The sequence below is a fragment of the Caloenas nicobarica genome, chromosome 3 (genome assembly GCF_036013445.1).
Source record: "Caloenas nicobarica isolate bCalNic1 chromosome 3, bCalNic1.hap1, whole genome shotgun sequence".
Lineage (NCBI taxonomy): Eukaryota > Metazoa > Chordata > Aves > Columbiformes > Columbidae > Caloenas > Caloenas nicobarica.
Genome location: NC_088247.1, coordinates 80,341,315 through 80,361,894, shown reverse-complemented (window position 1 = coordinate 80,361,894; position 20,580 = coordinate 80,341,315). Strand labels below are relative to the sequence as shown.

Below are 20,580 nucleotides of genomic sequence, written 5' to 3'. Positions count from 1 at the left end.
TGACTGCAGGGGGGAAAAAAAAAAAAGGGACAAACATTGCTCTGTGCTGAAACGTATTTCTCAGATGCCAAAATGACTCATGGTGTTCACATTCCTTCTACTATCAAAGGAAACGTTAAGTTTCACCTGTGGCTAAGAGGGCCAGAAAATAAAGAATGCACAGTGTATAGGAGCAGCGATGGGAAGTCTATTCTACCCGAGAGTAAAGAGGGCGGAGTAATTCCGAAACAAATTAATATAACAAAATAGCAGAGATATAACCCTTGTTTGAACCATGCCTCTACTCATTCTGCAGAATACACATGGCTATGAAAGCTGGGTTATTTCTACTCCATATATTGCTGCTGTTGGCACTCAAGTGATCCATCTTCTCAGGAAATTCTAAAACAAGCCATAGAATATTGCTCCACAGAAGCAGCACTTAATTTATCCCCAGTGCACCTAAAGTTGTAGCTCATGAGGTACCTGATATGTGCTGGTGTAGTACCACAGCAACCTCCAACTATGTTAACCAAGCCATCCAAAGCAAAATTCTGTAAAAGGAGGGGAAAGAGATTTTGTTTCACATTAAAGGCATCTTATATATATATCTATAAAAATATATATTTTTTTTTTCTCTCCATATGTTAAGCAATTCAGGGGGATCACAAGAACAAAAAAAAAAAAAGTAAAAACATCAGTACTATTTTTTCTCTTTAGGATTTGTTTTGAGATGTGGATTCCCGAGGCTAACCAGCAGTTTCAACACCTAATTTTAGGAAACTACATTTGAAACTGGCCTGTTTTTTACTGAAGCCCCAGAGGAAAACTTGGATGAGTATCAAAGACTAGTCATACTGTATTAAAAAAGGGAATTAAGATGCAGCAGATACTGTGTTCTCGCTGACACACAGTAGCTCCAGCTAAACAGTTCTGTCTTGCACAGATCAAGTGGCACGTGGAAAGACACCCTGCACTGCAACACCAACACCGTTAGCGGTTTCTATACACATAACTCAGTAAAATTCTGCAAATTTGTAAAAATCACTCAGTTTTTTCAACAGTTCCCAAATGTAAAATTAAGAACACGGGAGTGCAAATGGGTAACATCCATAGATCAAGCTGCAAGAAAACTATTTAGTATAGGACATAAAAGTAATTATGGTTTTCAGAGTTTCCTAAGTAGTTTTTCCTAACCTTGTATCTCAGAGGCACTATTATTCAGCAAATTGTATATAAACTATCCAAATGACATACAGAGCCATCTGAGGAAAAAAACGCACACCACAATACTATAACATATACATGTAAAATAGAAGCAAAGGATTCTTGTCTACTAGTATGTCAGATATGACACATTCACAAGAAATATTTCGTACCTTTATATGCTTGGCGGTCACCTCTGGAGTTTCATCATAACCACCAAAAGTATTGGGAAGACCTTGAAACACAATTTTTCTAGTATTACAATTTGTTTGGAGCCCACAAGAACAGAATTAAATTCCATAAAAGACACATTTAAAGTAGCTACACTTGTATGCGGACCAAAATGCCTCATCACCCTTGCAACCATTACTAAGAGATTATTAATCATGCAAGAGAGCATTCTGGGTTCACTGTCACAGAACTAACAACAGTTACTTTGAGCAGCTTAAAAATATTCTTAATCTCTTTTTAATAGTAAAAACAATCACATTTTCAAGCTACTTCAACTCTATTCTTGCTAATGAGGTGGAATGGTATAGTTACATTTTGTCTGCCTGTACGCACAGGAACATGCACCAACACACCTGCGTTGGGGTAACAGATGATGTAGGCTGTTGTACATTTTCCAATTGTTTCAATGAATGGTCGCATTTCAACTGCCCCTAAAGCACAATTTAAGCCGATACTGGAAAATAAATTTTCAATCATTATTTTGAGGTAAAAACACTTTTTACACACAAAACAGATGAATGTTAGTGCTAACTCCCACGATCATCTATGACAAAACCATCCCGATCTTCAATTTCTTTAATCATCACCATCATCAATACAGCAAGACTGGGCAAAAGGAGAACCCGCGGGAGGAAGAAAAGTGCAAGGGGGAGGGGAACTGGACTGAATTGAACTGTGAACAGTAAATCAAGATTTCATTTCAAAATCCAGGAGGAAAGTGGCAGCATTTTGACAGCAACTGCAGCAACACAACAGCTCTGTATTGTCTAGGTGAGAGACAGAACAAGTGGAATGAAAATGGCAGACTGGAAAGGAGACGTGCTACAGGAACAAGTATGAAAAAGGCTGAAAGATAAGACCTGCTTCAAGCCACTGACTCATCATTTTCTTTAAAAATTATACATAAATTATGTCAAACTTGGAAGAAACCAAGTACCTCCCCAAAGATGCCTCATGGCAGAACCAAGCTCAGGCAACTGAATCTGCTATATCTTAGTAACCTAGATGGCGCTACAGCAGAAGAATTTTTGCATGAATAAGCTTATAGGACAATTTTACCAGTATACAAAGAAAAATAATGTTTTCTTTGATTCAGTGACAGATACGTAAATGCGACTTGCACTCAAAATGTCTACATAGATATTAAAAATGGAAATTTCTCTTTTGGAAAGTGTAACAGAGATCTTTTACATGTTTCCTGATCTCTCTGCACCATTCTAGAAACCACTTATGAGCACTGCAAAACTTGAAAGGTGCTCACAGTGCTGCTTTAAGATGAAGATGTAAAGAAGCTTTCTCCTTTCCAGGAATAATGGTCTCAGAGAAGATGCAGGCTAACCCACTGAAACAGGAATGGATAGCAGCCACATCTCCCAACTAACTGAGCCACAGAGGCTGCCTCAGGGGCAGCTAAGTTAACCAAGTGCACGTATGCCCACTTAGTTTCCCAGACATGAAAAGCAAAAAAGCCCTGCACAGAACTGGGAGCACAGAATGGTTTTTGACTTTTTTCCTGTTTCCGAGGAGGGACAGGGACTTGGTAACTGCACAGGTACTAGCAGTAAATGCTTGCAGCCCAATTCACTTGCTGGACAGAATCACAAATCCTCGACATCCAAGGGGCTCACAGCAACATCCAAAACCAGGATCACACAGTCACATACCCAGATGAAACAATACACAGACTCCTTCTTCCAATAGCTTAGGTTTGTTTGTTCTTGGTTTTGTAATTTTTTGGTTTGTTTTGGTTTGGTTGTTGTTGTTGGTTTTGTTTTGTTGGGGTGTGTGTGTTTGTTGGTTTTGGTTTTTTCTTTTTTGGCAAGGGGGCATATATTTCTGGTTTTTTAAAAACAGCCAGCTCTACCTTTGAATTGCTTTTTCCAATGAATATTATATGGGCCATTCTATTTAAACAGGAAAACTTTAAAAGAACCCTTTTATTCTCATTTCCCTATTCAGTGTTTACACACATTTAAATCCTTCACACAGATCCCCTGGATACAAATGCAGAGTTATAGCAGTGAGATTCTGGAAATTATTTCAAAGTGGGGGCTTACCCCTCAGGATTTTTGAAGCAAAATGAGGTAAGAGCTGTTAACAAACCTGTCCTTGTCAAATGCAGATGAATACATTTACTACTGTTAAGTCATTCAATTTACAAGCTTCCAGCACACACTCACCACTCGCTCTTTTTAGCTCTCTCCTGTATTAGGCAGCTTCACCCTTCCACATTTAATACCCATCTGTCTCTGGTTCTGAGCACAAACTCACCTGTCATTCTCTTTGCTTCACCTTACCAAAGCGATACTGTAAAAGCAGCCAGCAAACTCACCAAACAAGCACTTATTGGTGTTCTCACTTGACTTACTGGGTACTGGCCCTCCAGACTGCCTGAATGATTACCCACTACAGGGGCTGCTGATAAATATATCTAAAAGCATGACACCATCCAAGCGTTACCTTTTGCAAAACTGCCAAGTCAAACTAAGCAGAGACACGCATATTCATTCAGAAACAAAAAATATCTTCTGTGGCCAGTATCATCTCCTCATGGCACTCAAGAGCATCACGAAAGAAAAAAATGTGAGAAAAGCAAACCATTAACTACGCCTTAAAAGCCAGTAGCCTTGAACCAGGTTGCTGGTATGCTATCACTGCTACCCTAGCGTCATAACCATCACACTCTCATCTTAAACATCACCTCCCTTGCTCATTTCTTCACAGCAGTCACGCATCAGCTCCTGTGAAAGCTGAAGCTGCAGAGTGCACTTGGGACCAGAACAAACACCACATGAGGACCCTAAACTCAGCGCGCATCTTCTTAACGCTACCACAGCAGAAACAATCACGGGAGCTGAGATAATGTGAAGGGAACTCATGCCACGTCTGAGCACCTTTCATGGCAAGCAGCTTGCCATGCTTTTCAGCACTTACGAAGCACAGTTCACGCATTTCTCAGCTACAGTCTATATCAACCAGACACAAAGCTCATACTTTTTTGGGGACTCCAAACCAAACTGACTTAAGGACAGCACATCAGCCTAAACAAGACATACAAAACCCAAATAGAAACACATGAACACATATAACATGATCCCTAGGATGCCGCTACTAATCAGCTTTTTCACAACCCTAAAGCCACTCTCTACCAACCTAGCAACAGAAACAAAGTTAAATGCAATGCAATCTGCTCCTGCAAATAAAACCCTTCTGCCACAGTGCTGTATAGTCACCTTCGCATGAATAGCAAACAGACCCTAAACATTCAGACCTGTAAGATAGCTTTTATGAAACGTGCTTTCATAAATTCTTGATTTCTGCTCCAGTGCCCTTCTCTCCTCTTCAGAGGCAAGAGAGTTATGAGCACGATTATCTGAGACAGACTCATGCCAAATATGGATCACTAGGCTGTGATGCTGAGACAAGAAGTCAACTGCCACCCTGTTCCAAGAGGCTCCATATGTTACTTCTGGAGCACCGTCTGGTCAGGGAAAGCGAAGCCTCAAGGGCAGTCAGGAAAGCTGTGAATTCAGTCTTCTGATTTTGTATCACTGAGATGACAGATTGCACATTTTAGCTGGAATTTTCTTGTAAAAACAAACAATGGCTCATCACAATGTGCATGGCATGCACTGCTAACAGTGAATTAAATGTTTTAAGTTAGAATATTCTAGGAAAAAAACACCTATTTCCAGTGTAAGTTTTTGTGTGAAGAACCGGTAAAGAGGGAAGAGGAGGCAAGAAGGAGGTAGAATAGGTCATAGAAACACAGAAGAACAGAGAAACAGGGAATGGTATTCAAATTAACATACCAAACCTTGCACAATGACCACCCAAATGATTCTATGATTCTATAACTCATTTTCACAGATCTTAATCTGATACTTATTTCAACTTTTCTGCCTGAGCTGAACGAATGCAAGTAAATGGAGGCATCAGGAGCTCTCAAAACAACAGCGCACATCCTTGAGAAAAATGCTCAGGGAATATAATAGATACATTTTTGTAAAAGTTCAGTAAAAAGAATACTTGAATAAAATCTTATTATTTGCTTTTTCAAGCCAGCCTGAAACATTCTGAGTTGGCACTGCTTCCCTCTAAGAAAGAGATGTAAGCTTTGCCCATACCAGGAATTACCTCCTTGCACAATCTGAGAGTAAGAAATGGCAAACTACAGTTTCAGAATGTTTTTTTAATGCTTTGACCTAATTGCAATTTCAGCAGCTGTTGCAAACACAAACCCCCAGATTATTTAGAGCAATGTTTTAAAAATTCAGCATTCTTTGGAAACAATTTCTGCTGAGACAATGATAGCACAACACATTAGCAATATATGTGATTAAATATGACCACAGTTAGTATAGCTTCCATTTAGCTGCAAGCAAGGGGTTAAAATAGAAAAGAATCACAATCTGCAGATAACTTACTAAAAGAAAGATACATTTCCTTACCAAAGTGCCTTACTGTGGGAAACACTAATAACAAATGCCTCTCCTGTCTGGCCTGAGAGGGTACGTCCACTCTTATCCACAATGGTTCCAGAAACCTAAATATCAATTGAACACAGAGAAAGAAGAATAATTAAATTAACAATAAAGACAAGAACTTAAATGGCTCAACTGCAAAAAGTCAAAGCAGAGGGACCTGTGCTCCACTCAAAGTGATAAGGCACAACCCAAACAGAAAAATTAAACCCTTTCTTCCCTATAAAGGTTTAAATATTTTAACTAATAGAAAGGCAAACCTTTGACCAGTCTTCTTTCTCTCTCTCTCTCCACTTCCAGAAGATGGAATGAATTTAGAAGACTCCATGAAAAGGTAAATCCATTATTTACACCAAAACGTGCTTTAATATTGATGCTATTTTCCCTCAAACTACTCAGTCAAGGGAGGTGACCAGTGGAATCCTAGAGAGAGCTGTGCTAAGGGCTGCACTTCTCAACATAACTGAACTGAAAAGGGAGCAGAAAATGAGACAATCAAGCTAGCTGGCCACTCTGTTCAGTACAATGAAGACAGAAAGTCAGCTCTATGTAATCAGACAACTCTCAGCACTAACTGACTTGAATGATAAAAAAGTGGAAACTCATTAATGATAAAGTACAAAGTCATTAACATGGCAAAAATTCTACATAATGACACCTCCAAATTAGTCTTTACTGCTTGAGAAATGAACCTGAGTAACAGAACAAAGTTTTATGAATGCAATTTCAAAGCTCACTAGCAGTAAAGTAAAACATCAGAAACTACAAAGGAAGAAATGGACAAGGCAGAGAACATCACTAGGCTGTCATACAAATCCCTGATGTCTGCACTTTGCTGTATGTATTCTAATTCCCCTCTGAGTTGAGGAAGTGGAAAACAAAGAGGTGAAAAGAATAACAAATGAACAGTATGGAGCAGCTAAACAGACAAGGACTCTTCGGGAGGAAAAAAAGAGATGACTAAAGGAGCCTCTCACAGAGGACTATAAATGCCACAACTACACAGCAAAGGGAATGTGGAACAGCTGCTCACCATCACTTTCAAGAGACAAATGGCAAGACACAAAAGTAGTTATCGGGTGGAATGTCCAAAAGTACGCAAACTTTCAAACCAGTGCATTTGTAAGCTGCAAAAGCTACTGATGGATCGTTTTGTGGTTGCCTGGGTACCACAAAGATTTGAACATGGGTTCAAGAAAGAAGTAAACACATTCAACAAAAGGGTACAAACAGATAGAAATTGCAGAACAGAAAGCCTGGGCTGCAAACTGCATAAAAATGGAAGAATACATCAGAACTTTCAAAACAAGCTTATTCTTTTTCTATATTCATTCCTATGCACTCATAACTGCCTGCTGTCAGAAAAAGAAATGTCAGAGAAAGAATATAGAGAGAGACCTTTTCTGACTTGAAAGGGTCACTCATTTGCTACTTGAAAATATGGCAGAATTTGTTAATTTCATCCTTGAAGCACTGGTTCTTATGACCCTTAAGACAGCAAGTCTGAAAAAATATCATGATTAGACCTTTTCCTGTGGAAAGACACACAATAAATACACACTGGAATGAGGTCATTCCTCAGTCTCAGGTTGATAAGCTGGACACACCTACCTAAGGCTGATTTTGTAAAAGCTCTTTGCATAAGAGTTTTCCTTTCAAAGTCATGAGTGTTTCCAATATACTTATTTCCTTCATTTCAAAGTGCTTTAATCAACTGCGATCTCAGCTTAGGTATATGTAAACTATTAAATAATATATACTTACAAATATGGGTCGAGGAGCATACTCTTCCTCAAACAACGTCTGGAGTGCAAAAATAGCTGCCTATAGGAGAATAAGTTGCAAAATATTCAAGAGTTCTTCACTTCGCTTGTTTTTTTTGTTTGTGTGGGTTTGCTTTTTTTTTTTTTTAATATCTTTTATGGCTGTTTACGCAACTTGTTACCTCATACTGCCTGCAAGAACTTACTACACTCAAGAGGTTTTACCCTTATCCCTAAGATCTTCCAGATGTTCCAAACCACATTTTGGTAACAAGTAGAAAGGAAGGACTATGAGGTAACCTAATAAGACCAAGACTCTTCTGAAACGCGCACCACATCAGCAGGTACTTCTCCCTCACACATGCAGCACAAGCCCCATCCCAAACATGGTTGTATGTAGCATTCTCAGCACACATTCACTGCTCTTGAATACGTTTAGAAATGCAGTTTCCAAAGGATTCTAACCACCACAAATTTTAACAGTGAGGACTGCAGTGACCCCTTGGAAGGTCCTGAAAATCTCCTGCCTCCTTAGGGTAAGGAAGTTGCATGTGAACATGAGCTCGACACAACGTTAAGCCTGTAAGCTCTTAGCCAAACCTCCATGATTACTGGTCAAATCTGCAAAGGACAAGCCATGCCACTGCACGTTAACCAGCCTGTGGCAAAAGCCTAAAGAAATGCTGTGTGCATATCCAGCCAGACTTCTCCACATTAAATTGCAAGACAGTTTTAATAGTCCTAACAACTCCACCACCTCCATTGAACAATTATTAGATAAAGAAGGAGGTGTCAAAATCACATGAATTGTGGCATATTTCAACATTTTATTCCTCCATTTTTACCCTTCTAATCCTCTCACTCCCAATTTTTCTTTTTTAAAGCTGAGTGCCACAATTCCCATAAGCCCCACATTTTAACAGGACTGTCTCACAAGCCTTCCATGTATACCACAAGCATCCTTCAGACAGACATGCTTATGCTGAAATATACAAACATCAGATGCATTTGGAGATGTTCTGCAATACAGCAGAGTTTCTGGGAATAAAAGGCCAGCTGGCACAGACAGCCAGAAAAATACTAACAGCACATACTAAAAGGCAAAGGAAAAACTCTGGAAAAGGCTGTTTTATCATTAAAACTCATCTCCTTACATTCTAGCTGTTTGCCAGTAGCTGATAGCTCTTAAAAGTACTGTGTTGAACTTCCTTAGGCAGTACACCAAAAACTTATATTACCAAGTATTTTTTTCCAGGAGTCTCACCTTGGCATTGGCTGTATCGAATATGGTTTCCACTAACAAGATATCAACTCCTCCATCCAAAAGTCCTTTGGCTTGTTCCTTATAGGCTTCGACTAGTTCATCAAAAGCTGTAAAACAGGAATGATGTTAATTTTATCTGGAGGTATCTCTTTCACGGCTGTCACCTAAGTTCCTAAGTTAAATAACTTCATGGTTATAAAAACTTACTTATATTCCTGTAATCTGGTCTCTCCACTGATGGTGACACAGAGAGTGTCCTGTTTGTTGGACCCATGGCTCCAGCAACATACCTCCTAATTCCTACACCAAGACACAGAGGAAAAAAAAAAAAAAAAAGAAACAACAACAACCACCACCATCAACCAAAACAAACAAACAAACAAACAACACAAAATAATAATTTACCACTGTTTTTACAATGACAGCCATGTCAATGATGTCAATGTAAGAAACCTCCAAGGACAGACACGCATATCATTCAGGGATGAAGAACTATAAAACAGGAAACTCCTGTCTGAAATCAAGAGTTTGATCAGCATGAGATTACCCAGCACGGCTGACTTGTTTTAATACCATCGAAGATGTTGTTCAGAGTATACACACAAGACAGAAGAACATCTAAGAAAAAAGCAATTGGCTCAATGAATTTTTATTCTAAGTATCATTTGTCTCTGACACAGGAAGCTTCATTCAATTACTTTAAATGCACAGCACGGAAGTGTCCTGGCATTTTTCACTAGATAACCTGATTTGAATATTCTGACACGTGTTCATTAAAAAAACTCACTTTTTTAAAAAGCATATTTCAAATCTTACATTTTTATTCCATACTACGAATCACATCAGTAAGGTGTTATCTGGACAGCAGCACCGTTAGCTTGAAACAGTTTGATGCCAGAACACAAGAGGAAATTACTTGTCTTTGAAAGACAGCACTGTCTACAGCAGTGGAAATTAGTTAAAACTCTCTCACATAAAGCCCTGAAGACTGCACATTTATAGATGATGGTTACCTACTAAGCACATTCCAGCAGTTGCTCAGTAAAATCAAACCAGTAGACTCACAGTAGGAGTAACTGGTAATCCACATTTACCTTCCATCAGCCATCCTAATTCTGTAGCACAAAGACTTGCTGTACAAATCTATGTAACTTATAACAGTCCCTGCTGAATTTATTTTCTCTAAAACACATCTGGAAAATGTGTATCATCTGGAGGCACAGGACAACCATCCTGCAGAACACACTAAGAGCCAGATCCTGCAAACATGGTGAAATTAGCATGATATGAATAGAGATGTGAAATTGCTACTGTGCATAAAATGAAGAGTGTGGATTTCTGCAAGTTATGTCCCTGTGATGTAAAGCATCAAGCTATCTTCTAGTTAACAACATTTCGAAGACTGTAGCTAGACAGTCAAAACCAAAAATGAATATTAAAATAAGTATTGCTTACCCGTCTGAGCAGTTACATCATCTGCTGCTTTTCTGGCCACCTGTGCAGAGACTCTGTTTAACCGATATGCCTACAACAATTATGGAAAATTACTGAGTAACCTTTAGTCCAGTACAGCATAACTTATCCTCAAGGAAGCACAACACTTCAATTCAGTAGCCTGCAGTACACTCCGAAGGCTCCCTAAGCCATACAAATACACATAAGCACTATACAAAACTTCAAAAGGAACAGCTCTATACATCTCAGCAACTGAGTTACATCCCACATACATCCCAACCTACAGCTGCTTATCATAAAATTTCATTCTGTATGATCCTAATTAAATCCTACTGAAGTCAACAGAAGCTGAAGAACAGGACTTTGACAACAAAATTAGCCTACTTTTAAATTAACATTTTTTTCAAGTAGCACATTTCCAAGTATTTTCATTCATTTATTTCTCAAATTCTCAAAACACATACCACAAAAGAGGTATGACAACTGCAAGCTTGAAAGGACTTCTACATACACCAGCACAAACAGCACACAAACAACACCCAGGAAAAAAGCAGTTCTATTGTGGCATTTGGGAAGTTTGAAGGACTGAAGCAAAACACCCCTGTTCATGTAACGGAGACATTCTGGGAACGTTCAAACAAGATCTAGGACAAACTATTATTTCATCTGTCTTCATTAACAAGCGGCACACTACAACTGTCACATACAGCAAGTACAATTCTGTCCAGCAGTAGAAATGAGCTACAATGCCATCACACGGCTCTACAGACAGCATGCAGTCAACAAATACAATATCAACAGACTCTAGGACTAAGCTAATCTTGGCTGCTAAGACAAAAATCTTGATTACCATTTTAATGTGTAAATAGTTTAGCATTCTTACCAAATGCTCAAGGCCATAGTCAGCTTGTGCAACTCGGGTACTGCTGAAAGTGTTCGTTTCAATGATGTCAGCACCTGACAGCAAGTATTCCTGCAAGACATGAAAGAAAAATAAATTTCCAAGACCTCCAGAACTGACATGTGGAATGAAAGCAACCCAGCTATTTTGCCTCATTTAGTTGACAAAAGTCACAAATCATCTCCTAATTCCAAGCGGATCAAACTCTGAAGGCCTTACTCAAAGGCACAGGGCCAAAGCAATGGAAGTGTTCCACGTAACCAATTTTCAGAGTTTTAGTGCCAGTCACACTTTCTATTAACAGGTGACATTTATAGTCACCTCTACCGCTGAGCCCAACACCTGAAGCACATTCTAGATTTTTGCACAGGGACATGGTGGGAGGCAGTCCAATTGCCATCAGCAAGGGCTGCTGTGAGCAGACCCAGAAAAGGTACCAGTTGAACAACAACAGATGATTAGAAAATTTACGCATTCTGAATGGAACTGTACAGCATAAGAGCATAACAGGACAGAATACAAGCTTAGAAGAATTACATTTTGTGCAGATCGCATTTAAAGTTTAACTAAAGGTGCAAATTCACAAAACAATTAAGCCATGTGCTCCAATTTGGTTGTTGAATTCCCACTGAAGTAAACCGAAATCAATGCAAACCAAAATATTTTTACAGATTCTAGTCTGTTTTGATAACCTCTATCAATTGTCCTCTTCCCCAACTAACTCCTCTTTTGGATCAGGTTAACCCTTAGGTGACCCCCTTTATATTCAAGGAAATTAAGACATTTCAAATGCTAGTAAGTAAAAAACACTGATCTGGCCATTAAATATAAACCACCCAGATTTTCCTATAAGAAGCAGATGAGCTCAGTGGGTTTGACAGCACAAAGTCTTGATCCAAATGACAGCAGAAAAGAATTATATTTGCTTTAAAATACGTTTTGCTGCAAACTAATATGCATTCTCTCAACTCCTCCTGGATACATATGGAAATACCTACAAATAGCTATATGAAAATATACAAGTTCTTACGTGTACACTAATAACCAAGTAATGAAGTTTCTGAAAAACATCTAGACTAAAGAAAGATATTAAAATGTGTACAGCTTTGTAATAGCTTTTGCTTAGTTCAGATCTGCTAGCAAAAACACTTCAACTTTACTCTCTACCACTACAGAGGGAAGTAATACGCTTAAAGCAGGAAGATAATTTTTGGCCTACAACCCTTCTCTTACCACTGAATCTTACTTTGCCAGACAAGGTACAGCAAACATTTACTTTTGAAGTTACTGATATCTGTGAGATCTGACTCATCAGGCCACTAAAAAGAAAAACAAAACACAACCCCCCCTATATAGAGTGGGATTATAGTTACATTGTAGAAATATTTTCATGTATTATTTCAAGTTCTGTCCAGTTCTCTGAAGAAATCACCATTGACAGTTACCAAATATGAAGTCACTGCCCACGGCTCACAAAGCACCTGACCCAAAAGTTGCTGCAGGCATGAGGACCACCACAGACTTGTGCTTTTCTTACACTCTTCCTAAAACACCTACAGCTGGCCATTGGAGGAACGGTAGCAGACTACCATTGGTTTGACTCAATACATTACTTCTCAAGTCACATCCCCTGTAAAATTAAATTGTTAAACCAGCTTACTCAATTAAAACCAGAAGCTATTATAAATTCCAAGGTTCATGGCCACTACAGATCAGTTGACTGAACTCAATCTACAAAGATTTCCTCCCGAAGTTTTTATAGGTCAAAGACTCTTGATACTTTTCAACTAGTCATTCTTAAAAACCAAAGAATGACAGTTAGAATGTAAACATTAAAATACAGATTACATATTAAGTTTAACAAATGTAAGCCAGTTATTATTCTAATCAATGAAATATAGATCTTTTTAATAATTGGAAAAACCCAGAACAGATGTGACACTTCAACTGAATACCAACTAGTTCCAATGCTATTCAAATGTTCCAGTTATTACAGTAAGACCTACAAATACCTGCAACTCAAGAAATATAAGACTTACTTGTTTTTTAAAGTATAATTGAAGATAGGAAAATAATAAAATCTGTTTGCAAATTCCTAATGATGAACCCTCAACTGTTTTATTCTCTGGGACACACATTAATATTCTAGAGAAAAACTGAGAATATGGAATCACATATACTCACTAAGAAGCCCATATACTCATTAATAAGGAGAGGCCTGCTTCAGGCTGCCCCATTTAACAGCTCTTTAATACACAATTATAGAAACATGCATCTAAAATTCAGATGTGTCCTACTTAGATGCATTTCAGGTGCTGGTTGGGAAGGAGAAAAGGAAAGAAAATCGAAACAAATCAGAATCTACAATTAATAGAAATGCATCAGGGACGTAAGTCAAAAAAGGATTTAAAAACATTACTGCCCGGGTGACATCAGGAACCAAGACACAAATGCTGTGCTCACACAACCAGAACAGTCAAATTTGCTCATTCTTTTTCACATGGTTACCTAGCACTCTCTTCCCTATTCCCAAAAGACGCAGCAGATCCAGTAGACTGTGGCATGGAAAAGGGGAGCACAGAGGCCAAATTCTCCTTCCTTCTCCTGTCGAGAGATAGAAATCAGAACCACCTACCTTGTGTATGGCACAGATTATATCAGGTTGAGTTATACTAAGAAGGTCATTATTGCCTTTCAAAGGCCTGGAATGATCTTTAAATTCATGCCCTCGGAAATCCTCTTCTGACAGGGCATGTTGCTGGATCATGGTACCCATGCCGCCATCCAAAATCATGATCCGCTCCTGCAGAACCGATTCAATTTCATCTTCCATGCTTTTCCAGGGATCTGCTGTAAGAAAATGAAGCTGATATTTAAGCAGCTTTGGAATTCTCTATCTATACACTTGTGGTACCTGAGCTCTTCCCATTTAAGAAACTGAATAAAATAACTAATCTGCTTCTGAAATCAAACAGTAGTTGGTTGTCTTCACCTACAACTCCAATCACATGATGTCAGGTAACAGCTGCATCTATCTAAATAGAATTAGACTCAAGTGGTTCTTCATCTAAGTACAGTCACCTGCAAACAATCGGCTGCATAAAGAAGAATATCAACGTTCACGAGGGCATACACCAAACTCTCTACATAAACTAGTCTCCAACCCTGAAAAGCGTGACCATTTCCACTACAGCAACATTTGAACTGCAACACAGAGATGACTCTTGGTACTAGACACTGTACCGTAAGTGGTACACAAGTGCAAAACAGAAACTAGTAAATTTCATTAAAAATCTACTTGATTCACCTATACCATAGTGATTGAGAAGGAGAAATAAACTGAGCAAGCATAAACAATTTTTCTTCTGAGTCCCAAATTCACTTCTTTCTAGGATTAGAAAAGTAAATAACAATTGTGCACTTCTGTTAGCAAGCAAACACCAAGATACATTGACAGATAAGAGCCACATTTTATTTTCTTTTCCTTACACCTCATTATAACTTACACACAGTAGTACTTAAAAATCAGTAGCAACTGCTAACTGACTTGACTTCTTTCATTTTGCAGTCTTACAATGCAATTTCTTCTTTGACACCAGTACTGTTAAAAAAGAACGAGCTGGAGAGAAGATGAGGCCAAGACTAAAGTATTACAAGATTACATTTATAACAATACTCAGACAAAACAGCTCTAAATCAGATGTAGTCTCAGCAAGAAGAGAAGCCAAATTAAATTTGCTCTATAACAAGCATGAAGCATTTGAAGGGAGATTAAAACACACAAAAAAAGCAAGCCACTCTGGTTTCAATCTGGAAGTTTTAGTAGCGTACAGGTAGGCTCAGCAGGTTCTTATACAAAAGGCTTAAACCTATTCAGGTTAAACCATCAAATTATTCAGGAAAATAAACTCAGTCCTTGAGCTAAAGGCTTTCAGAAGACCCAAACAATTACATGTATAACTGTAATGCAGATTCCCATGGAGCGTAACTCATGTGCTTTGCAAGAGCTACAACCCAGTGAGACATCCACATCAGAGCTTTCTTTTGCTTTAATGTAGCCTCTAAGACAACTCCTTGACCCCGAGAGCTGTAGCCCAGACAGCTGAGCCTGGCCATCGGAGATCTCCCAGAACCAGTTCTCCTTTCTATAGGCTTCTGTCGCTTCTACCTATGTGCTTCCCTACTATCTTCTCATACACTTTAGGAAGTGAACAAAGATTTACAGTCATCTATTTGGTGTTAAATCCTGCACCTCACGTAGTCTGCTTTGCTTTCCCTACAGCTTGTCTTGCTGAACACACACCACTTCGGTGTACTGTTTTCTGCTCACAGGAGCACAGATTTCTGCCTAATCTCTGCACCCAGCTCTGCAGAGAGCCTTGTTCTGAAGAAGCTTTTAAAATGTGTGCTTCCTCACCATCAGCTCAAAAAGCTGCAGGAAACAGGGTGGGAAACATGAACGTGGCCGTCTGTGCCAGAGGTACACAGACTCTACATTTTACAAATGGATGGCATAGCTCCAAGCCCACCAAAACTCAAGTCACCTGTCCTTGCTATGGACAACACTTGACTCTTCTTCCATTAGGAGCCCACACTACTTGAAGCCATGCTCTGGCACACTGACAATGCAATTTTCAAGTTGAAAACAAAGTCTGCAGGCAGGTCCAAAAAGATCCCAGAAATCAGAGAGGATCACTTCATAAAACCATGCTAGAAAGTGCTGCACTCTGCCCTTGGGAGAAAAGCAGGGAGGAGGCTGGGACTCAGGTCTGCTAAACAAGCACCATCACCTTAATGCAGCATTCTACTCACATAATTCCCCTCTCCAAAACAGACAGAGCATGAGGGTTTGTTGCAGAAAAAATGAAAAAATGTTTGGAAAAATTCCTAAGCAGAAAAAAATCGGGTCAGCCTTTTTTTAAAAAAAAAAAAAAAAAAATTTATTTTACAAACCCTCCTCCTACCTCTGCCTAGCCAGAAGTTGTTTAAAAATTTATTTTATAAAGATCACTGTTTAGCTTTGGGGAACAGATTCCCTCTCCCACTCAAGTGTCCAGGAGAAAAAATGCCCCTATAGCTGTAACAGAAATAGTAGCAAACCAGCAGTGGTAACAGGACCCAGGGCCAATTATCTTGATTTTACATTCTACTGAAACTTAAAATATAAACTGTATTACCACAGAGTTCTAGGGCTGGAAATAGTTTAGCAGACCATACCAAGACAGAACAAAAGTGACTTGACAGCATTGGCTTAAAAGCCAATGCGATACAGAATGCAGAATAAAAAAAATCCTAAGAGCCTGCTTCACTTCCCCAAGGTCAACACTCCAGCTTGAGATCACATGAAGAAGGGAATTACTAGTCTGGAAAGGAGAAATTAAATCAGCTACAACTTTTACCCCTTGTAGACATTTCCAATAAGTTTGCATAGCACACAAGGTGTCCCTTTGGTACAGCTGTTTACTCCTATGGTCATTCTACCAGTAACAATAAGCTTTGCCCAGCTGTAACCTACCATTTTCACAATGTGGCAACTAAACAGCCCAGGGGATAAGGCAAGATGTTGTTCCTTCATCTCCTTATCCCAACCCAACCCACAGACAGGCCATATAAGCAGAATTGAAGGGATAAATGCATGTTCTTCACAAGAAACTGGACTTCAAAGCTTGCAGTTTGCTTAAAACCACATTTTTCTGATGCCTGCAATGATTTTCAAAAGGTGGTGTTTTTATTATTTATGCACTTCTATTAAAAATTTATTCTTAGTATAAAATAGTCTGGCATACAAGTACTTGGAACAGAGTAAAGGATTACAAGTTGCTTCCAAAGCCTTTAATAAAGGATGAACCAAGCTGTGACAGTATTATAGTATTTTCATCATGTTAATGTGAAAGAACACAAATTGAAGAACTACAAGGACCTACAGGCACTTACAGGACACACTGTTTTCCAGGTTGACCAGGTACTGTCCTAACAGGCAAGAGGACCACTCAACATTGCACATTCTCATTCAGCAAACCAGCACTGCCCCGCACCAGGTCCAAGCACAAGCTTCTCCATCATTCAAAGAATTATTGTGCAGCATGCAGAAATTACAATAGTAGATAGAAAGGATGCTCCTTCTACCAGCCTGCCACAGACATCTCATGACAACCTTAGCATTACTGTTTAATTAATTAGCATTGCTGTTTAATTACTTAAATCTTCTTCTACTGGATGCCCTGTGGCATCATTAAGAGTTTCGTGTACTGTAGCAACAGATGGTAGACAGGTTCTCTAGAACAGTGGTCAGCAGCAGTCTATTGCTAAGTTATTTGTCACCCTGCCTATCCAAAGAGAGAAGCATTGGGTCTTACCACTGCACCTTGGGTACTTATGTGCACCTTGCTGACACCTTCTGTCTCAGCACTTGTCTTGAGAACCATTCAGGTCTTCCATAATAGACAGACACTTGTGTAGCCAATGCATTTACAAAGTTAGCTTGAAAGGCAAACAACAACCACAAAAGTCACTGAAGTCTGAGAATAACAGAGAAGACCTATTAGTTGTGTCTGCTGCCTCTGGTTAAACATAGAAATCCCAGGCTCAGAAAGCTTCCGGTGTCACAACCACAACTGCTCATCTCCTGACATTAAACTGTTCACAACAGATTATTAGATATTCATTACAAGCAGAAACCACAGGGAAACAAACTGGCCTCCAAACCAGCATGATCTCACTTTGTGGCATGCCCTGCTGCTGAAAAGGTCTGGAGAAGCACTTAGCTCAGCTTCCTGACGGACTGCTCCCACATGCAGGTCCTTCGCACCACTGCCAGACGTAGACACCACCACCTACTGCCTTCTGTCTGGTCAGTGGGGCTCCACAAGCACCCCTGGCATGCAATTTTTATGCTTCCATCAAAGCAGAACTTTTCTCCAGCTGCCACCGCTTCTCAAGCTGCTGTTGAAACACCCTCCCCCGTTTCCTACTTCAGCCAAACCCATTTGGTTCTGCAGCAGCAGGGTGGTCACTAGCGATGGCTTGACCCCAAACAGCATGGGAGAAAGGGCAGGGCGGGTGAACATCACCTGCGTCAGAGGAACCTGAAAATACCTCAGACCACAGAAGCCCATCATGGAGTCGCACTGCACACAGCTCTGCAGTGAGGACTGACACCCTGTCCAAAAAGCTGAGGGGCACAAGCTCGGGCTGCAGTGCAGGCTCAGCAGCAGGCATTCCCTCAGAAATTCTGGGGATCTCTGCACGCAGCAGCACCACTGCAAGCAGCCACTGACAGAACTGCCCATTTTAAAATACCGACAGTGCTAATTAGCAGCTAATTTTACTCCCTCTCCTCTTCCGGCGACTTCTGTTTAACCCCCGAAATGGCACTTTTGGCTTTGAGCCCCGGAGCACACACATTCCCCACCACCAAGCTGCACCCTCTCACGCAGTTGCGGTTTTTTATTTTTCTGGCTTAACTGCGTCGGACGGGGCGTTGCGGGTGTCCCAGCGCCCTCCGCACCTCCAAGGGCCCGGCTCCGCACCGGCGCGCCCGGGGGCCCCGGCAACGAGCGCCCTTACTCCCACCGCCACCAACGCCGCACCCGCGGTCGGCGCGGCCCGTCTGAACGCACGCGGCGCCGCCACGCGCGGCGGCTTCCACAGCAGCCGAACGCTGCGAGTAACCGACACCGCCGCAGGGGGCGGCTGCACCGGCAGCGCGCCGCGGGCAGACGCCAGAACCTGAGGGGAAGGTGAGCCCGCCGCCTGCTGCAGCAGGACCGCAGCTCCCGCCGACCCCGCACAGCCCGGCCGGCAGCTCCCGCTGCCCCCGGGAGGGGGGGAACGGCTCCCACGTCCCTCCGCCCGGGGGTGGGCGGTAATGGCCCCGGCCCGCTGCCACCAGCGCGGCACGTGGCACGGGGCACCGAGCTCCGCGCCGCCGCCTGGGGGGGGGGGGGGGGCGGGGCACCATCTCCCTCGCAGACCCGGTGCGCGCGCGCCCCCACGCCCCAGCGCTCGCGCCCGTTACCCGGTGGGTCGGGGTCGGCCGGCCCCGTGGGCGCCATGTTGCCGGGACGTCAGCGCCGCCGCGCGCCGCGGAGTCGGGGGGCTCGCGCGCAGCCCGCGAGGCGAGCGCGAGCGGCGGGGCTGCCGCGTCAAGCCCTGATGCGCGAGCTCCGCCCAGCGCGCGGGCAGTGCGCGGCCGTCGCTGCCGTTGGCCCGGGCACGGGCGGCCGGCGGGAGGCGGGGGGAGTTGTGCCCCCGCCTGTCACGGCCACACACGCTGCCTGAGGTGGAGGCTGCCGGCTCGGGGAGCTGCCGCTCAGCAGCGGGCAGCGCTCGCTTAGGCCCGTTGTCGGCCCGGCTGGCGGCTGCCCGGGAGCCCGCTGCTCTGGGGTTGGTGCTGCTGGAGCGCGGCGGCGCCCGCTGAAGCTGCTGGGAGCGGCTCGGCAGCCGCATAGCGGGCGGAAAACTCACCTGAGGAGCTGGCTTGGCTTGCTTTCCTTTTCGCGGCCTGAAGACGGCAGCTCTTAAGGCTGGATGGAGAAAGCAAAGCCTGTTCTAACTACCTGTCCTGATGTTAAATGCTGATAGCGTTGGATGCCCCTGTAGTTACTGTGCAAAACTTCTGTGGCCAGGCAGGACTAAAGAAAGTGAGTTGTCCTCTCATTGTAGGAAGATGGAGAGGAAAGTAAGTCTTTGAAATGCCAGCACTTGTATTGCAATTAAAGACTAACTTAGTGTTGAGAGGGAACAAATGCAAATACACCTTACATAAACTGGAAATCAGACTTGCCGGTGATGTCTGTATGCACATTACTGGCCTGGAGACAAGTTTATACTAAAGGAATCAAGCAAATTAAGGCACAGTTTACTTGACAGCCGAAGAAAACCTGTCTTATTTGGACATAAAGAGTTTCGCCACTTTTCTATAGTCTATCATGATACGTCCTTTCAACTTCTTATGTGAGGACTCATGTTTTAAAATAAATACATACTTGCCTGTTACAGCTGCAGAGCTGCCTCACAAACATTACACAGTGAATGTTTGCTTGCCAAGAGTCAGAATAGCTCAGGGGAATAACGTCTGCACTCATTTAAAGTGTTAGTAGTTCAAATGCCTGTAATAAACATGAGCAGCATTGTCATTTAAACTCGTTCAGTATTCAAATATGAAAAGAAAAAGCAAGTCTGTAAAACGGATTATCATCGAGCCTTTCTTGTTTTCCTTGCCTGGTTCAATATCTTAAGCAAGCAAAGCAAATAGCGCAGGCGAAGATGCAGAGGCCACTGGTTCTGTGTTAACAG

General features: G+C 41.6%; 1 protein-coding gene across 4 annotated transcripts in view; it reads right to left on the bottom strand.

The window, feature by feature from the left end:
- The window catches only part of MTR (5-methyltetrahydrofolate-homocysteine methyltransferase), a 49,964-nt gene extending 30,563 nt beyond the window's left edge, over positions 1-19,401 (bottom strand). For 3 of the 4 annotated variants that reach the window (XM_065632283.1, XM_065632285.1, XM_065632286.1), the window contains exons 1-11: positions 19,301-19,401; positions 13,919-14,133; positions 11,266-11,355; positions 10,383-10,452; positions 9,135-9,227; positions 8,928-9,034; positions 7,665-7,724; positions 5,868-5,962; positions 1,770-1,870; positions 1,359-1,420; positions 466-533 (exon numbers count right to left, since the gene is read on the bottom strand). In XM_065632283.1, coding sequence (XP_065488355.1) covers positions 466-533; positions 1,359-1,420; positions 1,770-1,870; positions 5,868-5,962; positions 7,665-7,724; positions 8,928-9,034; positions 9,135-9,227; positions 10,383-10,452; positions 11,266-11,355; positions 13,919-14,133; positions 19,301-19,337 — 998 coding nt within the window. In that variant the 5' untranslated portion in view covers positions 19,338-19,401. The remainder of the gene's footprint in view (positions 1-465; positions 534-1,358; positions 1,421-1,769; positions 1,871-5,867; positions 5,963-7,664; positions 7,725-8,927; positions 9,035-9,134; positions 9,228-10,382; positions 10,453-11,265; positions 11,356-13,918; positions 14,134-19,300) is intronic. The other variant, XM_065632284.1, reaches the window with a different exon arrangement.
- Between the last annotated feature and the right edge of the window lie 1,179 nt (positions 19,402-20,580).